Consider the following 24,366-nt stretch of genomic DNA (forward strand, 5'->3'; position numbering starts at 1 on the left):
TGTGTGTGTGTGTGTGTGTGTGTGTGTGTGTGTGTGTGTGTGTGTGTGTGTGTGTGTGTGTGTGTGTGTGTGTGTGTGTGTGTGTGTGTGTGTGTGTGTGTTGTCCGCGAGGCTAGCGGTGGAGGAGGTAGGTCTCGACATGAATTCCACAATTCGTCTCAGAACTTTGTGTGATATGTTATTTTTGTTATTTCCCTCACGCGAACAACTCACAAAGTGCACAACTTGCATGCGAAGCCAATGCACTTTTTGCTCACGGCACTTTTCGAGCGGTAAAGTTTCACATTGCACTTAATGCATTGTGCCGAACCCTGTGCTAAGCTAGGTAGCTAGCATCCAAGGCGATACAGTCGAAAACGATAAACGAGTTGAAATTATATCTTTGTACAAGTAGTAGTCAATTTTATTCGGTAATAGTTACAAATATGCTAGTATGTAAGTTACTAACTTTTTTTTTTAGTTAACGCGGTTTCATTGTTTCTAGCCATGTAGCTAAACTGCATATGAAAGTATGTTAGCCTACACAGGTCGCTACATCGTCACGTGGCGGCCATGTTGGGACAGGGCTTCTCGAGACTGGCAGCCCAAATCCGTTTTTTTAGCCCATCCAGATTGAAAGTGGATGGCTCTTTTGTAGTCTGAACAGTCACAAAGCACTTGAAATGCGATTTTTGCGGGACGGGCTGAAACCATATGCGGCAGGTAGTTTCATATCCGATTTGGAAAGGATGCGTCTCACCCTGCCTTCACGCGCTATGTGGGAAAAAGATGAGCGTTATCACTCGGGAACTCCCAATTACGACAGAGTTCTGTTTATGTGATTTTGTTATGTGTCTGCTACGTAATTGTGTAGATTCTAAACCAGCCTGCTGTGTTAACGGACGTTAACACCCTTATAAGTGTTAATATTTCTTGCCATTCACAAATCCGTGTGCGCTCTCCGCCATGTTGAAACTAGCAAAGTTCACTCAACTCGGAAACTCGGGTATCAAAATAAATTCTCAGTTGTCCAGTAGAAAATACGACACGTGCGGTTTTCTATTCGACATGTGCTATTTACCATAATTACGACACTGCTAAAAACAGTCTGGACGGTCAGAACGCAGCCTTTCATCATAACATTACAGTCAATGGAGCACGGACTTTGAAATAATTTGAAAATTGCGAAAACTCGCCCAAAATCTCAACTGATTTTCATTTTTTGTTGTTAGTATGACATAAAAGATTTTGCTGCATTAAAAAAAAAGTAATTTAAAAATTCTGCCTATTAAAAAAATGTAATTTAAAAATTCAGCCTGAACTATAGGCACGTTGATAAGTTAATAATAAACCATTCCATTTGTAGTTACGAGTGGGTAAACCACCCATCTTAAGCATCGACTACAGCCCAGCGCATCAGAGCAGTCCCCTGTCCTAAGATGGCCGATCAACTGATGAGTCGACACTGTCCATTCAATTCCGTTGAACGCTTCACTAAGTTTAACTCAACACTTTAAATAAACTTACCGGTCTCGTCGCTGTGCTTTTTCTTTGCAGCCTTCGTAACGTGCACACTCACACATGCCAGTCAACGCGATGAGCTGCAACGTCGGGAACCTGAAAGTTCATGAACTGAAGGCCGAGCTCCAGCGTCGCGGCTTGGACGCGACGGGCCTCAAGGTGGAACTGGTGGAGCGGCTTCAGGTGGCGCTGGACAAGGAAGCCCGCGCAAAGACACCAGGCGGAGGGGACGAGGAACAGCGCGACGACGGGGACGAAACAGAAGAGCAGCAAGGTAAACCTGCGATTTACACTTTCGGTTTCCCTGCCGGGGGAATCGTTCATTGATGGGGGGAAGTCAGTACGCAAGAGTTCAAAATTAACTCATTTGCTCCCAAAAACGTATAAATATGTTTTATTTTAAATATTACCTATGTCTCAGAAGTATGTTTTTTTTTTTTTTTTAATGCTAGATCATACAGAAGGCTTTGATGCAGCCTCTGAACTGCAGAGAACGGTCGAAGCAATGATAGTTATTACAAAAACGGCCAGCAGGTGGCAGCAGAGTATAAGAGATCAACCAGGCCCACGTTGCAACAAGCTATTTTTGCCAGTGCTTTCAACAGATTTGTGAATAATGATGAAACTTAGAAATATACTTTTTTATTTTATTTTTTATTTTATTTTATTATTTTTTTAATTTTTTCCTGATTAAAGAAGAGACTAATCCAGGCTAACAAAACGCTGGTGGAAAGCCTGCATTGAAATGGTCTTGAATAAGAGGTTCTTAATAATGCCCAGACGTCGTGTAGGAATGGACTTGCCCAAGCTTAAACTTCAAGTTATTTACTGACACAATCGATAAAATGTGTTGCAGTAACAAAGGGAACAATGAGCAACAAACCCATCTAAGGAGCATATTTCTGTGTGTGCATTCACAGATGAGGGAAGTGACAGCGACTCGCCGCCAGAGGAAGACGACGACGACGGCAGTGATTGGGCCGGCTGCAACCAGGAAGAGGCGGAGTCGGCGTCCGAGTCTGGCCACAGCATGATAGACTTGGGCAGCAATACTGACCTGGCCCACACCTCCGCCATCGCAGAGGTGATCGTCAGGCCTGAAGCGGACGAGGCCCAACGCGTCAACATCAAACAAGGTGCGTTGACGGTTCACTTCCAGGCATGGGCGTGGTTTGTTTTCAATACATTGATTATTAACTATTAACTATTATCATTAAAGACAACCCCCAGAGTGCCAGCCAACTTCGAGCATTTTCGCTCATCTTTCAAGGCAAACAGAATATTGTGTGCTGTGACTACATAAACATGGTAGATACCATATGAAGGATTTGATTTTATTCTCTCATTAGAAAAAAAAAAAGTGATTCTACCTTATTCCGATCTTTAGTAATCAACATTTGAAAATAGGTAGTTTGAGTGGCACCAAGGAAAAAATGAGAAAAGAAGCTTTTTGTGAAAAAATACATTTTATACATTTTATAATATTTTTTGTTTAGTGATGCTCTGTGAATGATATTTAATGGGATAAACAGTTTGATCATTCACAAAATCCTTATAAGTATTTCTTGAGATGCGCCATGTTGTCATGACATTTGAGCCCCTGGATACCGTTGAAAAGAGATACAATTCTGCCATCTGCTGGCCATAGCTAGTGGGTGTTTTTTTTTTTTTTTTTTTTTTTTTCTCAGCTCAATCATGAAACCAGAGCTGCTCAAGATGTTGCGCTGCCCATTGAGAAAAAGAAAAGGAAAAAAAAAACTAGTTGACGTCAACGTTAATGGGGGTACTCGTTGGGATTTCCATTAACGTTTAACGGCATGTGTTAAAACCGAGAGTCTGGTTTTGCTGGTGACCAAAACGACATGAATTGTCTTTCATTACAGAAATTGACGAGGACATCAAAATTGAGACCGGGGCCAATTGGTCTGAGCCGCTGCGTGAACAAGATAGCAACGGTCTGGAAGAGCCGGCAATGATGTCGTCTGAGACGAGCAGAAAGCGACGGCACGAGAGCAGCGATGGCTCCAACCACCTTGAGCAACGTCAGGAAAAGAGGTAATCAGCCATTATTTGTCAGTGTGCGAAGAGGAAGTTGGATGGACCATTTTTTGAGTCACTAATGACTTTCATTAAAAAAAAATAAAAAAAAATATTTTGTTAAAATGTACCCCTATTTAACGCAGGGTGGGGTGGTACTTTCCAAATCCACACGATATGTGAAAAAACTCATGTCGTAAATCATATTTCCCAATTAGAATGAATTTCAATGACATTACTGTAATACTTATTTAAAAAACAAAAACAAAACTGTATTTCTGCAATGTATGTGTTTTGTTTTTTTAAAGTTAGGAATATACCGTAATTTCCGGACTATCGAGCGTACCTGATTATAAGCCGCACCCAAGTACATTTGTAAAGAAAAATGTACATAAATAAAAAAGCATGTGGCCACATTGAAACATGAGATATTTACAAAGAAAGTCGGTACACACAAAGAGTTTTCAAAGGTTTAATAATGTACCTTAGCTTTTCTTTTCAAACAGCGCCTGTGACGCGGCCGTAACACAGCAGCAATCCGGTAGTCACTAACAGGGCTGCTTCAAAAATAACATCCCGCTAAAAGTCACTGAGACTGAGGCTTACAGTCCGGAAAATACGGTAGCTTTCTACAGTATGCAGTTATTTATGATGTGTATGCCTTTGTCACCATGGAGCATTATAATACATAGGCATGCAACCCTGTAGCTTTGATGAAACAGCTGTAAATGACATTTTTGCAAAGTGAAATGAATACAAGTGGGTGCCAAACATTTGATTATCAAGGGAAAGTCCATTTATTTCAATCACTTGTTTTAAACAAGTGAAACTTTTGTTAGTTCATCGCACGCAAAATGAAATATTTCAGGCCTTTAGTAGTTTCAATTTTGATGATTATGGCAGAGGGGTCTGATGCAACTTGTGACTGAAGGATCAGTCGGAGGGGTGGGGAAAAACTGCCAACAGGTGGCAGCAGGTGTAAGATCAGCCAGAATCGTGTTGCTGAAGAAAGAGAGTAGCAGTTGTAGAAGGGAACGTGGAAAGAACGCGCAAACCGTAGCGACGGATAAAGCAAAAAAACAAAACAAGCAGCTAGCGCGATTGGCTTTTCAGCTTCCTCGTCTGAACGTGACGCTGATCGGGTGGCTTTGGTTGAGAGAATGACGCTTCGTTCCAGAACATGTAACAACGAGCTGCCATCGAGCGAGGTTCCATGTGGCTCGTGGTGCGTTTTGCCCGAGACTTCATTGGATGCTAACGATGAAGGCGAGCCGGATTTGGATCCAGATATGTCTGATGAGTACGTGCCTTCAGACTGGAGTAATAGCAGCAGGGAGTCGTCGCCGGAACCACCAGAACGAGGAGGTAAGAGCTAATTAGCTCGCAAGCTTCTGTTTGTATTGTAGCATCAACGGTCACCCCTCATAAGAACATCAGTTTGTCCTACTATACTATAAAGTTGCCAGTAATATGTAGTAAAATGTGGACAAATAAATGCAGTACAGTTGTCCTCATAAGTTTACATACCCGGTAGTATCGCTAGCTGAGTAAGTGGAGTTGCATTTTTTTTTTTTTTTTCCCAAGTTATATGCATCAGTGCATAAAAAGACACATTTTCTGGTCAGTTCTGCTAAAACCACTGCTGCTCATTTCATTTAGTCGGTTATACGGATGCAGAGGAATGAGGAGTAAATGTGTGAGTGAGAGAGACAGATGGGACAGTGTCACCCTGTGGTAACAAAAAAATGGTGTCATTGTACAAATTTCTACAACTTACATATTGTGCACCCATAAGTCAAAGAGCTCGACTTCCCAGTTGCGGCAATAAAATGTCTATTTCTATCCTTTACAGGTTATGAATGGAGCTGTGGTGGGGATCTTTCGGGCTGGCAGCAAGCTGGCTGGCAGCCCAAAAATATTCCTTTCACAGCAACCCCGGGACCACTGAACGCTGCCACGCAGCTGGAGTCCGGCCAGCCGGCTGACTTCCTGCAGCTCTTCATAACGGACGAGCTGCTCCAGCATATCGCCGACGCCACCAACCGCTTCGCCGACACTTTCTTTCAAGCGGACCCCAGCGGTCTGCTGCGGCGCCAAAAAATGGGATGGAGGCCGGTTTCCGTCGAAGAACTGAAATTATTTTTTGGACTGAGTTTCATAACGGGCTTTGTAAAGAAACCAACCCTCCCGATGTACTGGTCAGTATATCATTTACACACAAACCCCATTTTTAGCCAAACCATGGCACGGAACAGATACCAGAATATCTTGAGGTTCCTTCATTTCCACACAGATGCGCCACACGCGACTGACAGAATGCACAGAGTCCAGCAGGTGTTAACCTACCTCGTGGACAGGTTTAAGGCCTTGTATCAGCCCAACAAAAACATTTGCATCCATGAGGGTATGTTGAAGTGGCAGGGGCGCCTTTCGTTCAGGGTTTACAACCCGCAGAAACCCGTGAAATACGGAATTAAGTCGTACGTTTTATGTGATTCCGAAACGGGCTACTGTTTCAATTTGCAGCCTTACAAGGGGGAAGCTTGTACTGTGGAAAACATTGTGTTCTTGCTTCTGGACCGCCTCACCGGACATGGCTACACGTTGTACTTGGACAATTTTTACAACTCTGTGGACATGTGTACACGCCTCGTGGCCGCGCAGACTCACGTGTGCGGAACGCTCGGTAACAGCGAAGACCCGCAACTGGTAAACGAGGCCACGCGGAGCAGCTTGGCGGCCGAGGGAAGAGTCGCCCGCCACAATGGAGATGTGATGGTGGTTGCGTGGCAGGACAAACGCGTCGTCAAGATGGTTACCACCTGCCACAAGGACACCATGCGCAAAGTCGAGGTGCGCCGGAAAGGAGAGAAAGACGAGGCCGTCGTGCTCAAGCCGGAGTGTGTCGTGGCGTACAACACGCACATGAGCGGGCTCGGCAAACTTGATCAAAACACGGCCTACTACCCCTTCATGCACAGGGCAGCCAACTGGCCCAAGAAGTTTATCGCTTATTTATTTCAGTTGTGCATGTTCAACGCACACGTTATTTTCAAAGCCAGAAACCCCGGGAAGTCTTTATCGCTCCTGGATTTCACCATGGCGGCGGCAGACTCCTGGACCACCAGGCCATACGTGGAAGAGGTAAAAGCCGCTGAAGTGGAAGTTGAAGTGGAAGTGGAAGTCGAGAGCCCCGTGCCTGTGCGAAAACGCCAACGCAGGGTGTCTTCCAAAGTCCCACGCGGCGCCACTTTCAAAGGCGCACGCAGGGCACCTTACAAGACTGACCCGCCGGGTCGGCTTCACGGACCGCTGTACGAGCACAAACTGAATCATTTGCCGCCCACCAAGAAAAAGGCCATAGCGCAAAGAAAATGCCGGGTTTGCCTGCGCAAAGGCGAGCGCAGGGAAACGAGCATGTGGTGTGAAACGTGTAGCGTGCCCTTGCACCAGGGGAATTGTTTTATTTTGTACCACACCAAAATAAACTACTGTGTTTAATTTGGATGCTGGAGGAGACGCACGGGCACACACTCACTCACTGAAGTTCAGTTCAATAGTTTTGTTACAAACAAATAAATGTTATCAAAAGCCCGTTTTGTAGTTTGTTTTGTAGAAGGAAAGCATATTTTGATGATTGAGCTGTCGCAAAAGCTTGAAATGTATATTTTTACAAAAAGATCAATTCCTGCTTAGTTTTTTTTTTTTCATCAGAGATGGGTCTATTCTAATGATGATTGCTAAAGAACATTAAAAAAAAAATGGAAATACACTTTTTTTGTGTGTGATGAGAGAGTATCTTTTGGTAGGTTCCATTTTTTTTTATACAGTAGTAGAAAACGATATTCTGTGTGCCTTGCAAAATAAGTCAAAATCCAGTAAAACAACCAGTAGTGACGGGTTGCTCTAATGAAAATGGTTGGGATTAAATTAGTTTATACTCGTATTAGAAGGCCAATATTTCTGTTGTGTTTTTGTTGGTCACGTGAAATTTTGTCATTTTGTAAAATACTGTTTGTTTGTTTGTTTTTTTCTTTCTGCCATAATCCAAATTAAAACAAATAACAATGAAATAAGGCCTGAAATATTTCACTTTGTGTGTGGTTAACTAATCTGGCACTTTTCACTTTTTGAAATAAACGGTCTTTCCGTCAATATTGTAATATTTTGGCACCCAATTGTATGCCTGTGTTGATATTCCGTCTGGATGTATTACTACTGCTTGTGTTCTCAAGTTTTGTTTTTTATTTGAAGATTTGACAACTGATGTCAGTTTTCGAGGCACTAGGTCTATGGCACTTTGCAGTTTGTTAGCACTAAGCTAACCAGTTTTAAATCAATTTTTACAGCTTTTTATTCAACGTTGAAGACAATTACATTGAGGACAAATAAATTAGGTTGAAAGCAGTAAAAGCTAATTATGCATATAAGCTGAATTTCGAAGCAGGCTTGCAGTATTTTAATTTTCTCGGGCTCTGAATGGCATAATGTGGAACAGAACAGCCGGCGGCATCATGACTTTTTGTTTCGTTTTAAGCCCTACGATGGCCCACAAGAGTCCTGCACCTCAGAAGGCTTCAGGTATTGCGCTTAAGCGCCACAGGAAGATGCTGACCATTCAGGAGAAGATAAAACTGCTGGATATGCTTCGGGAGGGACATAGTTACGCCACCGTCGCTTGCCATTACGGCTTAAACGAATCCACGATACGCTATATCAAAAAACAGGAAAAGAACATTAGATACACTGCCTCAGTTTCCTTCAACCTGTCGGCAAAAAGAACGGCAACCTCTCAAAACGCAACCATCCTCCGGATGGAATCTGCGTTGGCCCTTTGGATCACTGACTGCAGAAGGAAAAATGTTGAAATGGATGTGGATGTCCGAGAGAAGGCGAGGCAGCTTTTTGCCAGTTTTGCAAGAAATGCTGATGACCCCGGCGATTATGAAAAGCCTCAAGATGGACCATCAATGAAATCTGCACCGAACCCCACTGAATTTTATGCCAGCAAGGGTTGGTACAACAGATTTAAAAAACGCTTCAATCTGTTGAACCTTTCCCTGTATGGTGGTTCTGCGTCTGTGGCTCAGGAAGCCGACGAGTACAGCAAGGAAACGTTCAAGGCAATTGTCGAGGGAGGAGGTTACAAGCCCGAACAAGTCTTCAACATGGATGAAACTAGCTTGTATTGGAAGAGCTTGCCTTCTCGTACCTTCATCATGACAGAGGGAACCCAAGCCTCGGGATTCAAAGATCACAAAGACAGATTGAGCTTGATCATGTGTGTCAATGCTGCTGGCTACATGATCAAACCAGCACTACTTTACAAGTCCAAGAACCCCAGATCCCTGAAGAACAAAAACAAAAACCTGCTGCCAGTTTATTGGATGCATAACCCCAAGGGCTGGATTTCAAAACTCCTCACCTGTGACTGGTTCCACCAATGCTTCATTCCGCCAGTGAAGTTGTACCTCGGCCAACTTGGGTTTGAGTTCAAGGTGCTGTTGCTGATGGACAACACAGAAGGCCACGCGCTGGGTCTGTCTTACAAAGGCGTGCGGCTCGAGTTCCTCCCGCAAAACACGGCGTCGTTGCTTCAGCCTATGGCGCGAGGCGTCCTGCGTGTCTTCAAGGCTCTGTACATACGTAACGTCCTCCAGCGCCTCGTGGAGGCAGTGGATTCCGATGAAAACGTCACACTGGAGACGTGCTGGCGTGATTACACAATAGCAACATGTCTCCAAAATATCCAAAAGGCCGTGAAGGAGATGAAGAAGGAAACATTGAATGCCTGCTGGGAAAAGCTGTGGCCTACTTGTGTCCAGGACCACACCGGGTTCTCCCCTGACGAAATTTGTCATGCGGCAGTAGACGAGTCAGTCAAGCTGGCCAAGTTGCTCGGAGGGGAAGGCTTCAGCGACATGACGCATGACGACATCGTTGACCTCATTGATAGGCACTCAAATCCACTGACGAACGAAGACTTGATTGAACTAATGAAAAGTGCAAATGAGGAGGAGGCGGAGGAGGCAGTAGAGGAAGACGATAGTGGCCTATCACTTGAACGTCTGACCAAAATGGTGACAGCGGCCGAGCGACTCCGGGGAATGGCGGAAGATTGGGATCCGGAAATGGACCGGGCGGCGCATTTTCAAAGTGACATTGACGGAGCTATTAATGTCTATAAAGACCTTCTTCTGGCACACAAATAGCAATGCCAGCATCCGCCTATAAAAATGTTCATTACTCAAAGAAAAAGGACGAACCTGTGCCTTCATAAGAAATTGAAATCCTGCTACAAGAAGGTATCCCTCCGGAAGGGGCACCTTCAGAAGACCTGTAAGTAACTTTACTATGCGGTTGGTATTCATCAGCGTCCTCAGATAATTCGGCGTCGTACTTCTGCAGCTATGTTTGCAAAGAATTCATCATCATTGGAAGTTATGGCGTGCATCATCACTGCTTATGATAACCGTTCGAGTTACGAGCCACAGATTTTCAGATATGTAACTGCTCGAGTGGAGAAAGAGAACAAAATGGAGCAATTGAGGTACTGTAATGCCCTCGCATGTGGGCAAGGACCACCACAGCCGCCAAAGTACCTGGATTAGACAAATGGATGTTACCTGGATGAGACAAATAGTCAAATTATGTACATGTGCAACATCTTTAGCAGCTTGCTTGGTCTGACTTTTGACCACACAACTAGCATAACATAAACAGCATGATATGGCAAATGTTAATGTGTACACTGTTATGAACTTTGTTCATTCTTAACTATCCATGACAACTTATTTTTTGACGGGAAGTCAAGCTTGTAAACAAGTGTACTGTGAGCCTGTAGGTGGCAGTAGTGCAACTTTGCATGAGAGAGATAATTGCGAAAAGGAGGTCGGACAAGTCGAAGGAACTCGATCAGAAACGGTGCATGAGTCACAGTAATTACGAATGAAAAGGTTTTGCGGGCGCGAGAAAAAAAACGCAGGTCGCGGAGCGGTTAGTGCGTCGGTGGCTAGCTTAATCTTAAATTTAAAAAGAAAAAACACTGCCGATCAATCCTGTGCCAGTCAGCGTAGCTCACGGCGCGTTTTACCACAGCGTAGCTTGTCTGATTAATCTGGGTCAGATGGACTTGGTGAACTTCACTTGGATTCTAGAGATTAGCCAACGGATCTACCAGGGAGGAACCAAGAATCGTCCTGAGATGCTCCTGAAAAAAAAAACATGTAGGTAAGAACTAACTTGCTAGCCACCTCATTTTTGATTTGCTTTGACATAGGCATGGGCCAGTATCGGATTCAGACGGTATGAGAACCGGTATTGTTTTAAAATATTTGGCTTCCTATATACAATATTTGGTACATGCAGTCCAAAAAATTCTGATTCGCTTTTCTACGCCCTCTCCCATCTCAATTCAAATCACCACAGATTCATGCACAGAATTCAAAATATATCAAATAGCATAATAACAGTTAATATCAGTGGATATGTTTGATTGGAGGACAACTGGTTCTCCAGGACCACCTTGGGTGGTCCACCGGACCTGGAGAGTCAAAGAAACCGTGTAATTTATTCTAACATCTAGACCTGCTCTGTGTATATTTAGTGAGATTCTAAATAGATGTGAAATGCCTGTGAGTTGTTTTTAAAAAAAAAAAAAAAAGAAAAGTGTAATGCATGTTTGTGATTTTGTAATGAAGTGTGACACGTACCGATAACATAATAAAGATTGAATTGTTAACACTTTTATGGGCTTTGTATTCTGTTAAAATAAGCTAGTTGTCACATTTGTTGAGACGTTTGTTACAAATCAAGTTGTTGAATTTGTGATAAGGTTATTGTGAGGACCAGTTGTCCAATTTTTTTGGAAGAGTTTAAGCGGTTTTAAAACCGTGAATTTGTTTTTACAACTGCGCGGGAATACCGTCATACCACTAACCGTCCCATGCCTACTTTGATAAAGGGGAGAAGGGGGAATAATTCTGAATAAAGCAATCACACTTCTCAATTTAGTCCGACTAGGAAATATATTGCAAAATCAGTCGCTCTTACTTATGTGAAGGAACTTTTCATTTACAGATCGCGCACCCGGCAGGGATCCCCTTTCTTGTGGCAGTCTGATGACAGGTAAAATAAAAAATAATTAAAAAAAAAAAAAGTTAATATACACACATACCCTCCATGATTATTGGCAAACCTGGTTTAAAAGGTGTTAAAAGACATTTTAACACATTATTATTATTATTATTATTATTATTCTGTTCTTTAGTAATCACGATTTGAAAATAGGTAAGTTGAGTGACATTGAGTGAAAATTGAAAATAAACATTTTCTCCACAACATTGACAGTGATACTAATATTTTTTTGTTTAGTGACACTCCGTCAAATTAGGTTTAATGTTACAAAGGCTTTGATCGTTCACGTCAGCCTTAAAAACGTTCAATTTCATCAGATTGCGTCATGTTTCATTGTAATTTGCAGCTCTAGTTAGGGCCCGAGCAGCTACCGCTGCCATCTGCTGGCCATAGTTAGTGTTTTTGATTTCAAATGTAGTTGACGTCACTTAACGTTTATGGCAGCATACATCGCGATTTTACTAAACGTTATTAAACGTTTTAGGAGGTCAAAGAGTTAAATGTGGAATTGTTTCCCACAACTGAATAAATGCACTTCAATTAGAGTATTGATTTTTTTTTTTTTTTAAAGTCCTATATTTAGGGCATAAATATGATTACACATCTTCACCAGGTATGCCAATAATTATGGTGGGCAGTGTGTGTGTGTATTATTTTTTTTTATTTAACATCGTAGCAATTAAGACAATTATATTATTGGGTTAATTGCATATATTTCTCTTTATTTTTTATTTTTTTGTCATGCATCTAGCAGTGATCCCAGTCTCTCACCCGTTTACAGCGAGAACGAAGGTAAGAAATAAATCGATAAAATACATATTACATTAATCAAAATAAACGGGGACAAAATAGTTTTGATGGTATTTGTTTATCAAATTTCCAGATGATGCGTGGAGCAGTGATGACGAAGATCGTCTGTGGCATAAAGCCGATTGGCAGCCAAATAAGTTCTCCTTCACCGCAACCCCCGGCGCGCGGAGTGCCGCCGCGGCGCTGAATTCCAAGCTGCCGGCTGACTTCCTGGAGCTCTTCCTGACTGACGAGCTCCTCCAACGTATCGCGGATCACACCAACCTGTACGCCACTCGTTGCTTCCAAGAGGAGTCTGAGAGTCTGCCACGTAGCAGACGCCGTACGTGGAAAGCCGTGACGGTCCCGGAACTGAAAATTTTCTTTGGACTCACGTTTCTCACCAGTTATATCAAAAAGCCGACCATTGAACTGTACTGGACGGTAGGTGAGGTGGACTCGACACCCTATTTCAGCCAGACCATGTCGAGGAGCAGATTTGAGCTGTTATGGAAGTTTCTCAGTTACAACAATAACGCGTCGGAGGATGACACTGACAAAATGGGCAAAGTGCGCCCAGTGTTTGACTACATTGTGGGGAAGTTCAAGGACGTGTATCAACCGGGGGAAAACGTTTGCCTGGATGAAGGTTTGCTGCACTGGCAGGGCCGCGTATCCTTCAGAGTGCACGATCCAAAAAAGCCTGTGAAATATGGAATCAAATCGTACGTACTGTGCGACTCGGCCACGGGTTATTGCTTCAATATGCTGATGGATGTTGCGGAAGCTCGTACTGCGTCGGATATCGTGTTCTCGCTCCTTGATCGTCTCGCAGGTCACGGTTATACGCTGTACATGGACGGTTCCTGCAATTCCGTCGCAACGTGTGAGCTTTTGCTGAAAGCACAAACCAATGTCTGTGGAACACTGAAGGAAAATAGTGGGGAGCCCAAAGTCTTTAGGGAGGCGACAAAGAGTGATTTAGGGGCGAAGGAGAAGATTGTGCGGCACAATAAGAGCGTTATGGTGGTAGCGTGGCAGGACAAACAGTTGGTGACAACTTTCCACGAAGATAAAATGCAGAATGAAGTGACGCAGAAGGGACAAAAAGACAAGGGTCCCAAGTTAAAGCCACAGTGTGTTGTTGCATACAACTCCTCCATGATTAGAGTGGAAAAGTTGGATCAAAACATTACGTATTACCCCTTTGTTCGAAAGTCGATGAATTGGTCCAAGAAGTTTGTCGCCTATCTGTTTCAAATCTGCATGTTTAATGCCCATGTCCTCTACACTGCCAAGCATCCAAGGGAGTGTAAAACCCTCTTGGAGTTCATCCACAGGGTAGTCAAGACCTGGACTGTGACGCGACATGGGTTGGTGCAGGTCAAAAAGGAGGAGGAGGAGGAGGAACCTGCCAAACTTGCCACGGGCAAGGGCCGTTCTGGACGGTCACGAAGAAATGACCCAGAGAGCAGGCTAGACGGGCAGATCGGCAAACACAAACTCGATTACCTGATCACAGCCAGCAGGAGCATCAACGCCAAAAAGAGATCAGGAAGAGCTTGTCGGGTGTGCGCTCGCAGAGGCATGCGCAAAGAAACTATCATGTGGTGCGTGTCGTGTTGTGTCACCTTGCACCCGGGAGAATGTTTTACCGCTTACCACACTCTGGAGAACTATGCTGCGAAAGTGTGAAAATGCGCAGCTGTGACTGAATACATTAACTCAAAAGTTCATACAACGTGGAACTTAGCATATGTAAAAATTGCCCATAGTTTTGTTTGTACTGCCGGTAAATTTAGTTATTAGCCAAGTTGTTGGTGTCACTCAAGCAAAAAAATGACTTTGTGCGGAAGTCAACAAACCGGTCCAAGAAGTTTGTCGCCTACCTGTTCCAAATCTGCATGTCGAATGCCCATGTCCTCTACAGAGCCAGACACCCGGAGGCGTCGATAACCCTCTTGGGGTTCATTCGAAGTGTGGTCAAGTCCTGGACTGTAACGCGACCTGGGTTGGTGCAGGTCAAGGAGGAGGAGGAGGAGAAACATGCAATTGGCAGGGCTCAAGGGTTTAGGTACTTGGAGGACAACCTGGTTTTGAAAAGGTCACCAAGAATTGATCCAGTCAGTAGGCTAGACGGGCAAATCGGCAAACACAAACTCGAATACCTGAAAGCATCTGCCAAGTGTATCAATCCAGCAAGGAAACCAGGAAGGTGTGGTAGGGTTTGCAACCGCAAGGGCCTGCGCAAAGAATGCAAAATGAGGTGCGTGTCCTGTTGTGTCTCCTTGCATCCGGGAGAATGTTTTCCAACTTACCACACTCTGGAGACTTTGCCGCGGTCAGTTTGAAAAACAAAACATACATAAAGGTACATAGATACGTGCAGAACTGTAAACAACTCAAAAGTTCTTATTTTTGTCAGATGGAAACATTTTACAGTTTGTAAATAAAGGTCGCCATCAACAGCCCTTCCGACGTGTTTTTTCTTTTCTTCTTCGAGGAATTGAATGTTCAGATGCTTGATGTGTCATTTAATAAAATAGTTTACTTTAACCAGTATCTCTTGCCACACCGTGGCTAAGTGGGAGTTGGGTTTTGCACATTTTGGTTCTGTAACTCCGTCCTCATTGGCTGAGAGTAGAGCAAGCTGCATCCAGTTGCTAAGCTAGCAAGCTCAGCTGATGTCCTCCATGGCCCAATAAAGTAATGACAGACATAGCTAATAATACACTGCCGAAATGGGTTTAATGTCATTTGTAGTATTTCAACCACTTGTAAATAATAATACTTTAGTTGGAAAAAATCAAGGGTGTCTTATAGTATTTTTATTTTTATCTACACACCTTCCATTTCAGGTTTTGCAGCAATTAAACAAAAACATTTATTTTTATGGTAATACGTATTTCTATATTTTGCATGATTCCAGTGCAAGACCTGTTGACAGTCTGAACGAAGGTAAAAAAATTTTTTTGTTAAATCCACCTCACACTGCAGCAATTAAATATATCAAATTTTTTTGGGGTGGTAATTTTTTTTTTTATAATGTATAATTTACAGAATCTGCATGGAGTAGTGATTATAAAGAAGATTGTAACTGGCACGAAGCCGACTGGCAACCAAATAAGTTCTCCTTCACCGCAACCCCTGGACCCCGGAGTACTGCCGCGGAGCTGGATTCCAACATGCCGGCCGACTTCCTGGAGCTCTTCCTAACCGACGAGCTGCTCCAGCAAATTGCGGATCGCACCAACCTGTACGCTGTCCAGTGTTTTGAAGATCCGTCCGAGAAGCTGCCATCGAGAAGTCATTTGTGGAAACCCGTCACAGTCTCGGACCTGAAAACTTTCTTTGGACTCACTTTCATCACCAGTTACGTCATAAAGCCAAACTTTTCGCTGTATTGGAGCGAGGACGAGGTAGACATTACACCCCATTTTAGCCAGACCATGTCGAGAAACAAATTTCAGATTATATGGAAGTTCCTTAATTACAACAATCCCGAGTTAGACGACGGCACCGACAAAATGTACGAAGTCCGCCCAGTGCTTGACTACGTTGTGGGGAAGTTCAAGGTGTTGTATGAACCAGGACAAAACATTTGCATTGATGAGAGTATGCTGAACTGTCAGTCATGTGTATCCTTCAAAACGTACTGCCCCAAAAAAGCCGTGAAATTCGGAATCAAATCGTACCTACTATGCGACTCGGCCACGGGTTATTGTTTCAATCTGGAGCCTGATCTCGGGGAAGCTCGTACTACGTCGGAGATCGTGTTCTCTCTCCTTGATCGCCTCCCGGGTCATGGTTATACACTCTATATGGACTATTCCTACAATTCCATAGCAATGTGTGAGCTTTTACTGGGAGCAGAAACCAATGTCTGTGGAACGCTGAAGAAGAATAAGGGAGAACCTAAAATCTTTAGGCAGGTGAGAAAGAGTGACATGAAGGCGGCGGGGAAATTGGTGCGGCACAATAAAAGGGTGATGGTTGTAGCGTGGCAGGACAAACGGATGGTGACAACTTGCCACGAAGATGCAATGCAGACTGTTGACGTGTCGCAGAAGGGACACAAAGACGATGACCCCGGGTTAAAGCCACAGTGTGTTGTTGCATACAACTCCTCCATGGTTGCAGTGCAAAAGTTGGACAAAAACATGACGTACTACCCCTTCGTGCGGAAGTCACCAACCTGGTCCAAGAAGTTTGTCGCCTACCTGTTTCAAATCTGCATGTCGAATGCCCATGTCCTCTACAGAGCCAGACACCCGGAGGCGTCGATAACCCTCTTGGAGTTCATTCGAAGTGTGGCCAAGTCCTGGACTGTGAAGCAACATGGGTTGGTGCAGGTCAAAAAGGAGGAGGAGGAGGAGGAACCTGCCAAACGTGCCACGGGCAAGGGCTGTTCTGGACGGTCACGAAGAAATGACCCAGAGAGCAGACTAGACGGGCAGATCGGCAAACACAAACTCGATTACCTGATCACAGCCAGCAGGAGCATCAACGCCAAAAAGAGATCAGGAAGAAGTTGTCGGGTGTGCGCCCGCAAAGGCCTGCGCAAGGATACGGTCCTGTGGTGCGTGTCGTGTTGTGTGGCCTTGCATCCGGGAGAATGTTTTACCGCTTACCACACTCTGGAGAACTATGCTGCGTAAGTGTGAAAATGCGCAGCTGTGACTGAATACATTAACTCCAAAGTTCAACCAGCCTGGAACTTGTACGTAGTTTTGTTTGTATTGTAGCTAAATTTTGTCATTCACTGCTAGCCATTTTAGTAAATTTCAAAATGTTCAATATCCACGCGATATTACGTTCAATCTACCAAATGATAGAATAGAATAGAATACTTTTTGCCTCTTCTGGTTCTTTTATAATTGACAGTAGAAAAATGTTGGTTTGCCAAAATACAGCCATTTCTCCCATGGACTCTCAAACTGTGTTTATTTCCTATAAAATGGGGCAATGATGTCATCTACCGGTGGTTGGGCATCAGTAAAGTTGTTTCCAAGTTTCATATTTACAGTGGAGCATCTTCAGATTCTCACTCATCTATCCCCGCTCTTAAAAAATACAATTGGCAAGTATACTTGTCAAAGGCAGTGAATGAGTTAATAGAAGGGAGAATTCCGTGTAGCTTCTGAAAGGCACAACATCTCAGCAGTCACGGCATCATCGTTCTTGATTTCCAAATTCAAATTGGCAGTTAATTTCCTCCGATTTCAAACGCCACTGAAGCAAAGTTGTCGACTGTTGGTCGCTCTTCCCGTTTTCTCCGACACGTACTCAGGAGAAGTGTCCGGGGTGGGACAGCCGGCGGTTCAATTTCGGCAGCCTGTCCAACATGCCGGCCAGCTGGGTGAAGGTGGGCCTGTCGTCTCTTTCAAAAGACCAGCAAGCAGAAAGGATCTCCTGTTGTGGTCAAAACCCCAAAAAAAAGCATTTCCATCACATTCCTTGGCACTGAATGAAAAAAATGGCACCGCTCAGTGCACGAAACATGCAAAGTCCACAGCGAAAGGCCAGATTCTGGACCCAACCCACCAACTCTGAACTTTGAGCAACATGTGCTAACCAGTCAGCCACTGTTCCACTTCAAGCTAATTTGTGCTACCAAAGAAGTTCTGCTTAACTTTTGGCTTTGACGACGTGTTCAACTCGCCTTTCTTCCAAGTCATAGATGCTGCAAGTGGGGGCGCTATTGTGTTAAATTTATAACGGCTAGCTTGAAGACGCATTTTCAGAAATCGGCAGCTTTGTTTTGTTTGTGTAATTTCACTTTCAACACTGATGGGCGGGCACTCCAGAGACTCAAATACAGCATGTGTAATACAAGCAGGAAAAAAACAAGACACTAAAACTGACTTACCGCAACTTCCTTGCCCAGGGTGGCATCGTCCAGCACCTTCTTTATGCCCTCATTGCTCCCCACCAGCCAAATTTTCGCTTCCACGGGATGTTTGGTGATTGGCCAATCTCTAAATTGCAGCTCATACCAGATTGTACTGAAAGGAAGACATTATCAAGACTAATCAAATAATTAAAAAAAAATACATACAAAGGACTGTCCTGTCCTTTGTTTTAACCCCTTCAGACCAATAGATGATCGCAAGTCAACATGACATATTTGCGTAACTGAACCAATAAAACGCGCAACCTTGATGTTTTCAACACTTCTGGTTCATGATTGGATCCTAGCTAGCCAATCACAATCGCAAGTTGATTTGCATGATTTTCATGTTAAAAATGTTACATATAAGCTTGGTAAGTTTACAACACATAACAGCCACACTACAGTCAAACCTCGGTTTTCGAACAAATCGGTCTTCAACCAGAAAATTTGAGAATTTTACATCTCAGAACTCGTCCAAAAAAATCGTCTCTCGACCAAACTGAAAAAAAAAGCCGAGCGTGCCTGAACGCGACTCACCCGGGAGAAAAAGTTGAGCGTACCTGAACGCAACTCACTCGGGAGCCGAGCTAACTCGAATGCACAGGATGCTTTCCCCGTAGCACATTCATGTTAGATAGGATATCTTCTATTAAAATAAAACCGTGTCTATTTCTACCCTTTTCTATCTATGCTAAACAGTATACAGTGCAGTTTATGGTGTAACATAGTAATAAAAAAAAAACTTGGAAAAAGTTTTTTTTTTAGACTTGGAACGGATTAAAATTATTTACATTAATTATAATGGGAAAAATTGTTTCGGATTTCAAACAATTCACTTTTGGAACAGCCTTCTGGAACGGATTATATTCGAAAACCGAGGTTTGACTGTATAACAAAAACGAGATAGCCCCACCCCAAAAATAAAAAATAAAAATTCACATTCTTATGTGGGAAAAGTTGAGTCAAAATCAGTTAAAAAAAAAAAAAATACCCAGCAGAAAAAAAATGCGGGTCTGAAGGGGTTTTTAACACAACTCTTGCTTTTGATGTAAAAACGACAACAAGAAACGGAGAAATTGATTGAATACCCAAAAGCATAAACATCAGCAGCTTTGGAGAAAGGCAGCCGGTCTTCGACAACCTCGGGACTCATCATGCGAACAATTTCTGGTGACAGGTAGTTGATCCACCCTCGGGGAATCTTCAACACGCTCGTTCTTCTATTCACACAAACGACAGATAATAATAGCACAGGCACAAACTTGTCTGCATTGCTTTCGAGACTTTCATGGATCGAATTCTTGCCTGCCTTCTTGTACCACGCCGGCCATCCCAAACAGACCGAAATCCGTTATCACGACTCTCTTGGAGTCATAGAAAACATTTTTCGACTTCAGATCCGTGTGAACGATGCCTTTGGCGTGCAGATAGCCCATCCCCTTTGGGAGAGAGAAATGCACAAATATCAGATTGGGACTCTCAAATGTCGGCCTCATTTTCGAAGAAAAACAAAACCAAAACAAAACACGATCTTGTGTTTAGCTGTCATGCATAAATTCAATCTCAAATTTCATAGAAACCACAATTCCAATGAAGTTGGGACATTGTGTAAAACATATTCAACAGAATACAATGATTTCTCAATGTATGGTATATTCCATTGAATTTTTTATTTTTTTTATGCAAATGCTGACTGCCTGCAATTCCTTCCACTAAAGCCAGAACAGGCTGATTGTCACCATCACGTTTCCATCAAGCCACGGCTGTCAACTTTGGACCAAACCTCCGAGTGAGACATCGGCTGATCCCAAGGCAGGCGGTCTTATGGAGAGTTAAAAACTGAAACTGGAATCCTACGATGATGAAATCCCGAAATTCCCGATCATTGCATGTTGTCAAACATTTTGAACTCGGTGACTCGTAGCCATTTTCACCGAAGCAACCCCCTTCACTGTGGGGAAAAAAGCTTGTTTTCAACATGGCCCTGGTTAATCTCTTATACTCTGCTGCCACCTGCTGGCCGTTTTTGTAATTAATTTACTACCATTGCTTCACCCCTTCTCTGCAGTTGAGAGGCTGCATCAAAGCTTTCTGTATCCTCTAAAATAAAATAAAAACCAAAAAAAAAAAAAAAACGTATAAATATGTCTTTGGGACACGTAAAACATTTAAAATAAAAGTATTTATACGTTTTTGGGAGCAAATGAGTTCAAGTGTTTGAGCTATTTGTTCCCAGTTGTTCCAAAGTGGTGGAACTGTCGATCGTTGCTCATGAACAGCTGATCTTTTCTGGGATGCTCTTTTTTATTTTTTTATTTTTTTTATGCCCAATCGTTAAAGCCTCACCTGTTTCCGATTAACCTGTTCACCTGCGGAACGCGCCAAACGTGTTTGTTGAGCATTCCTCTACTTTTCCAGTCTTTTTTTGAAACATATTGCAGGCATCAAATTCCAAATGAAAAATAGTTGGAGGTGGGGAACAAAAAAACAAAATCAATAACATCCATCAGTTTTAACATGACATATTTTGTCTTTATGGTGTATGCAAATGAAGGCAGACATATTTAGGTTGAGAAGGATTTGCAAATCAATGTATTCTGTTTGAACATTTTACACAATTTTCCAAAGTCATTGCAATTGTGGTTTGTCACTATGCATTCTTATATCGACGCTTCCTACCTTTACAATTTCTTGCGCAATCTGCCTGGTGTTGTTTATATCCAGCAAATGACCCCTTTCTCTTACAAAGGAGTATAAAGGAACTCCTTTACAGAAACTGCAAAGCAAACATAAATGAAATGTTCCACTCGGATATGAAAACGTCTCGTGTGTGTTTGCGTGATAAACGCGTGCGACAAAACGTATAAATGGCCTGTGTGAGTTCTACCTGGTGACAATGGCGAGGTGGGGCGGAGCCATGCACGCGCCCATGAACAGGATGACGTTTTCGTGTCTGGTTTGCCTGTAGTTCATCACCTCGTTCTTAAAAAGCTTCAGGTGCTCCTGGTTGTTGCCGTCGACCTCCACAAGGCGGATGGCCACCTCGCCGTGCCAGCGACCCCTGAACACCTTCCCCCAGCGACCCTGGAGACGCAAAAGACACTCATGTTTACCGTAAAAAAAAAGAAAAAGGTATCAACATATTTTCATTTCTTACTCACATGAGGATGAAAGCTATCATTTTGATTGCCATTTGTTGGTATACGGATTAGAAACGGGTCGTTGACCCTCTATAGCAGGGTTGACCAATTCCGGTCCTCGAGGTTCCGGAGTCCTGCAGGTTTTAGATGCTTCTGCCCACAAGCACACCTGATTCATTTTGTATAATCAGATGATCAGCATGCCTGGTAACGATCCTGATCTTTAGTCTCAGGTGTGTTGGTAGGCGGAAACATCTAAAAGCTGCAGGACTCCGGAACATGCAGGTAAACTATCATCCTTGATAAACCACAGTTTACAGATAATGTTACCGAGGTCGGCTTGTTTGCTTTGATTGAAGGTATTGTAAGGTCAAATAAATACAGAAATAAATACATTTACACATAAAATAGATTATTTCAATAGATTTATGTGGCGATCAAGAGAGAAATGTGTGAAAATGTAAATCCCACTATGAGAAAAGTATATAAACTTGTGTGGTGAGGGCTTTTCGAGCCGAAAACATTTATAGTAAATGTAAAACATAAAGCTACTCTGCGGATTTTATTCAAAATTAGAGACAATTTGAGAAAAAAGAAAAAATGCCACTCTTGGATTCAGCCACATTAAAACACCATCAGACCATTAAAACTTTCATGGCCCCAAAATGTGTGTTGAGCAGCATAATCGTTTGCATTTCGGCGTCCCACTTTTATCTTTGAACTAGATTAAGTGCAATTTCTCGAGAAATTGTGTGGGAATGCTGAAAGCCGAATGAAGTCAATTAAAAGATAAATTATGTGAACTTACAAAGTTGTCATTGAAGTTGAGAGAGAAATGAATAAAAGAAAACTTGAACTGCAATTTGTCTAAGGTGGGATTGAATCATTTCAGTTGCCACTTGACATATTTGCAGTGTACAGTCGGAGGGTGGGATTCGAACCCGGGACCTCCTGGTTAGCAGACAGCACACTTAACCAAGTGCGCCACTGAGCAGTAATAATGGCGCTAGTAATGATGATCAGTTGTCTGTTTGGAAGTGGACGTGGAAAGTGGGACTTGTAAAAAGTTCAACGTCAGTCCCATTGAAAATGAATGAGGAAAAAAAGATGATCTTTAAAATTAAATTGTACGAGTACTGTAAGTAATGTGGAATCAGGCCATATGTAGCCATGAAGGTGTGAATTTTTGAAGCAAGTTGAAATTTGAATGCTGTAAATGGGAAGTATAATGTAGGAGTTGTTTCTCGGCAACAAAGTGAGGAGAATAAAAACCCGACGAACAAATGTGGGATGCTTCCAGCATTGCCCCAATTAAAGAAGGAGCATCGATTTCTTCACCTTTCCTACGAGCTCTCCAAGCTGCAGCTCCTCATATGGGATGTCCCATTCCTGCAGGTAGACGCTGGTCTGACTGGCTTTACGGTTGATGCCCCCCCGCCAGCGGCCAACGTTGCTACGGCGACAGCTGGAAGAGGGCAGGTCTTCCAGACCGTCTTCATCAAAGTCCTCATTGGAGAAGCTCTTGTCCTGGGCATCCCCAGCGGCACGATTCTCCTCTGCCTTCTGATCATTTGAGATAAAAGTGAAGAATGAATTTACCGCGACCCTTTAAAAGGAGCATTTGATTGTGAGTTGAAAGTTTTGCATCTGTAACGTTGCGGTCCGAGAGTCAAGACGACTGTCTGTACAAACCTGGTCTTGCTCAGGTGCTTTTACTTGCGTCTCAGTAATGGCTGTCTGTGATACTCTAAGAAAAAGATTCATTCATTTAAAACAGTCATTCATAAAGCAGCCAAATTCCGCTGTATGATGTTACCCAGAGTCGTTGGAGCTGTCAGATTGGTGACCATCAGTATTTTTGGAAGCAGGAACGTCTGTTGAAGGGACGGAAAGAACTTTAGAATAGAAGAGAGAAATCTTCAAATGATATTTCATCCAGGTAGTTTTTGTCAGGTTTTGTGAATGCATGAGGCCTCCACAGTGGGCTGACCTGGGAAGTGGAAGTTGTCATCATGGGAACCGTGTGGCGACGTGTTGAGTGGAGGCGTGGCACTGACGCTGGGTGGGTTGCTCTGCTGGGAACGTGCTGGGGAGGAAGGCGTGGAGGAGGTGGCTGATGATGGGTTACTACTGGAGTCCACTTGGACAGGAGGCTCCTGTGTGAAACGGATGGATGGATGGATGATGGGTGGTTGGATGGATTGGATGGATGGATGGATGGATGGATGATGGGTGGGTGGATGGATTGGATGGATGGGTGGATGGATGGACGGACGGACGGACGGGTGGGTGGATGGATGGATGGATGGATGGATGGATGGATGGACGGACGGGTGGGTGGATGGATGGATGGATGGATGGATGGACGGACGGACGGACGGGTGGGTGGATGGATGGATGGATGGATGGATTCGGGTGGGTGGATGGATGATGGGTGGGTGGATGGATGGATGATGGATGATGGATGATGGATGGATGGACGGACGGACGGACGGGTGGGTGGATGGATGGATGCAGCAAAAGCTGTACATACCCTTTTTGTTATTGCCTTTGGTAAAGTGTCAAACTGCAGTGGGATTCTTGCTTTGTGATCAATCCGATTATTGATATCAGATGGCACCGATTCTGCCCTCCGCATCTTTGGCACTACAAATCAAATTAAAACATTGACATGGATGTGCAGCATGCATTGTCATTAAAACCTAAGCTATCCTTCTTTGCTATTGGCTGTGGTGATCATCTGACATTGCAGCAGTTGTCTAATGTATTTTTACTTTTTTTTGTAAATTGGAAGTTTAAAGGCGCCTTGGCACTTGCACGACTTTTGGCCACGATTTTGTTGTGGCAAGTCGTGCCATTTTGGGCCACGCA

General features: G+C 43.4%; 2 protein-coding genes across 11 annotated transcripts in view; one reads left to right on the forward strand and one right to left on the reverse strand.

Moving 5' to 3' along the window:
* hnrnpul1 (heterogeneous nuclear ribonucleoprotein U-like 1) lies at positions 1–17,391 on the forward strand. Of its 9 annotated transcripts, none has more exons than XM_077541497.1 (8): positions 1–127; positions 1,537–1,774; positions 2,421–2,636; positions 3,384–3,555; positions 4,715–4,902; positions 5,390–5,735; positions 15,392–15,420; positions 15,523–17,391. In XM_077541497.1, the coding sequence occupies exons 2-8, from the start codon at positions 1,561–1,563 to the stop codon at positions 17,118–17,120; spliced, it is 2,763 nt and encodes a 920-aa protein (XP_077397623.1). In that variant the 5' UTR covers positions 1–127; positions 1,537–1,560; the 3' UTR covers positions 17,121–17,391. The 9 variants fall into 9 exon arrangements, with proteins under 9 accessions (XP_077397623.1, XP_077397629.1, XP_077397630.1 ...); XM_077541500.1 differs by lacking the exon at positions 1–127 and adding an exon at positions 148–170; XM_077541498.1 differs by lacking the exon at positions 1–127 and adding an exon at positions 166–272.
* LOC144033420 (kinase suppressor of Ras 1-like) overlaps positions 17,390–24,366 on the reverse strand; it is a 17,946-nt gene continuing 10,969 nt past the window's right edge. For both annotated transcript variants that reach the window (XM_077541512.1, XM_077541510.1), the window contains exons 8-18: positions 24,029–24,141; positions 23,486–23,651; positions 23,312–23,369; positions 23,188–23,242; positions 22,834–23,058; positions 21,243–21,439; positions 21,035–21,131; positions 19,661–19,794; positions 19,444–19,575; positions 18,332–18,467; positions 17,390–17,874 (exon numbers count right to left, since the gene is read on the reverse strand). In XM_077541512.1, the coding sequence (XP_077397638.1) occupies positions 17,749–17,874; positions 18,332–18,467; positions 19,444–19,575; positions 19,661–19,794; positions 21,035–21,131; positions 21,243–21,439; positions 22,834–23,058; positions 23,188–23,242; positions 23,312–23,369; positions 23,486–23,651; positions 24,029–24,141 (1,439 nt within the window). In that variant the 3' untranslated portion in view covers positions 17,390–17,748. The remainder of the gene's footprint in view (positions 17,875–18,331; positions 18,468–19,443; positions 19,576–19,660; positions 19,795–21,034; positions 21,132–21,242; positions 21,440–22,833; positions 23,059–23,187; positions 23,243–23,311; positions 23,370–23,485; positions 23,652–24,028; positions 24,142–24,366) is intronic.

The sequence above is a fragment of the Festucalex cinctus genome, chromosome 13, assembly GCF_051991245.1.
Source record: "Festucalex cinctus isolate MCC-2025b chromosome 13, RoL_Fcin_1.0, whole genome shotgun sequence".
Classification (NCBI taxonomy): Eukaryota; Metazoa; Chordata; class Actinopteri; order Syngnathiformes; family Syngnathidae; genus Festucalex; species Festucalex cinctus.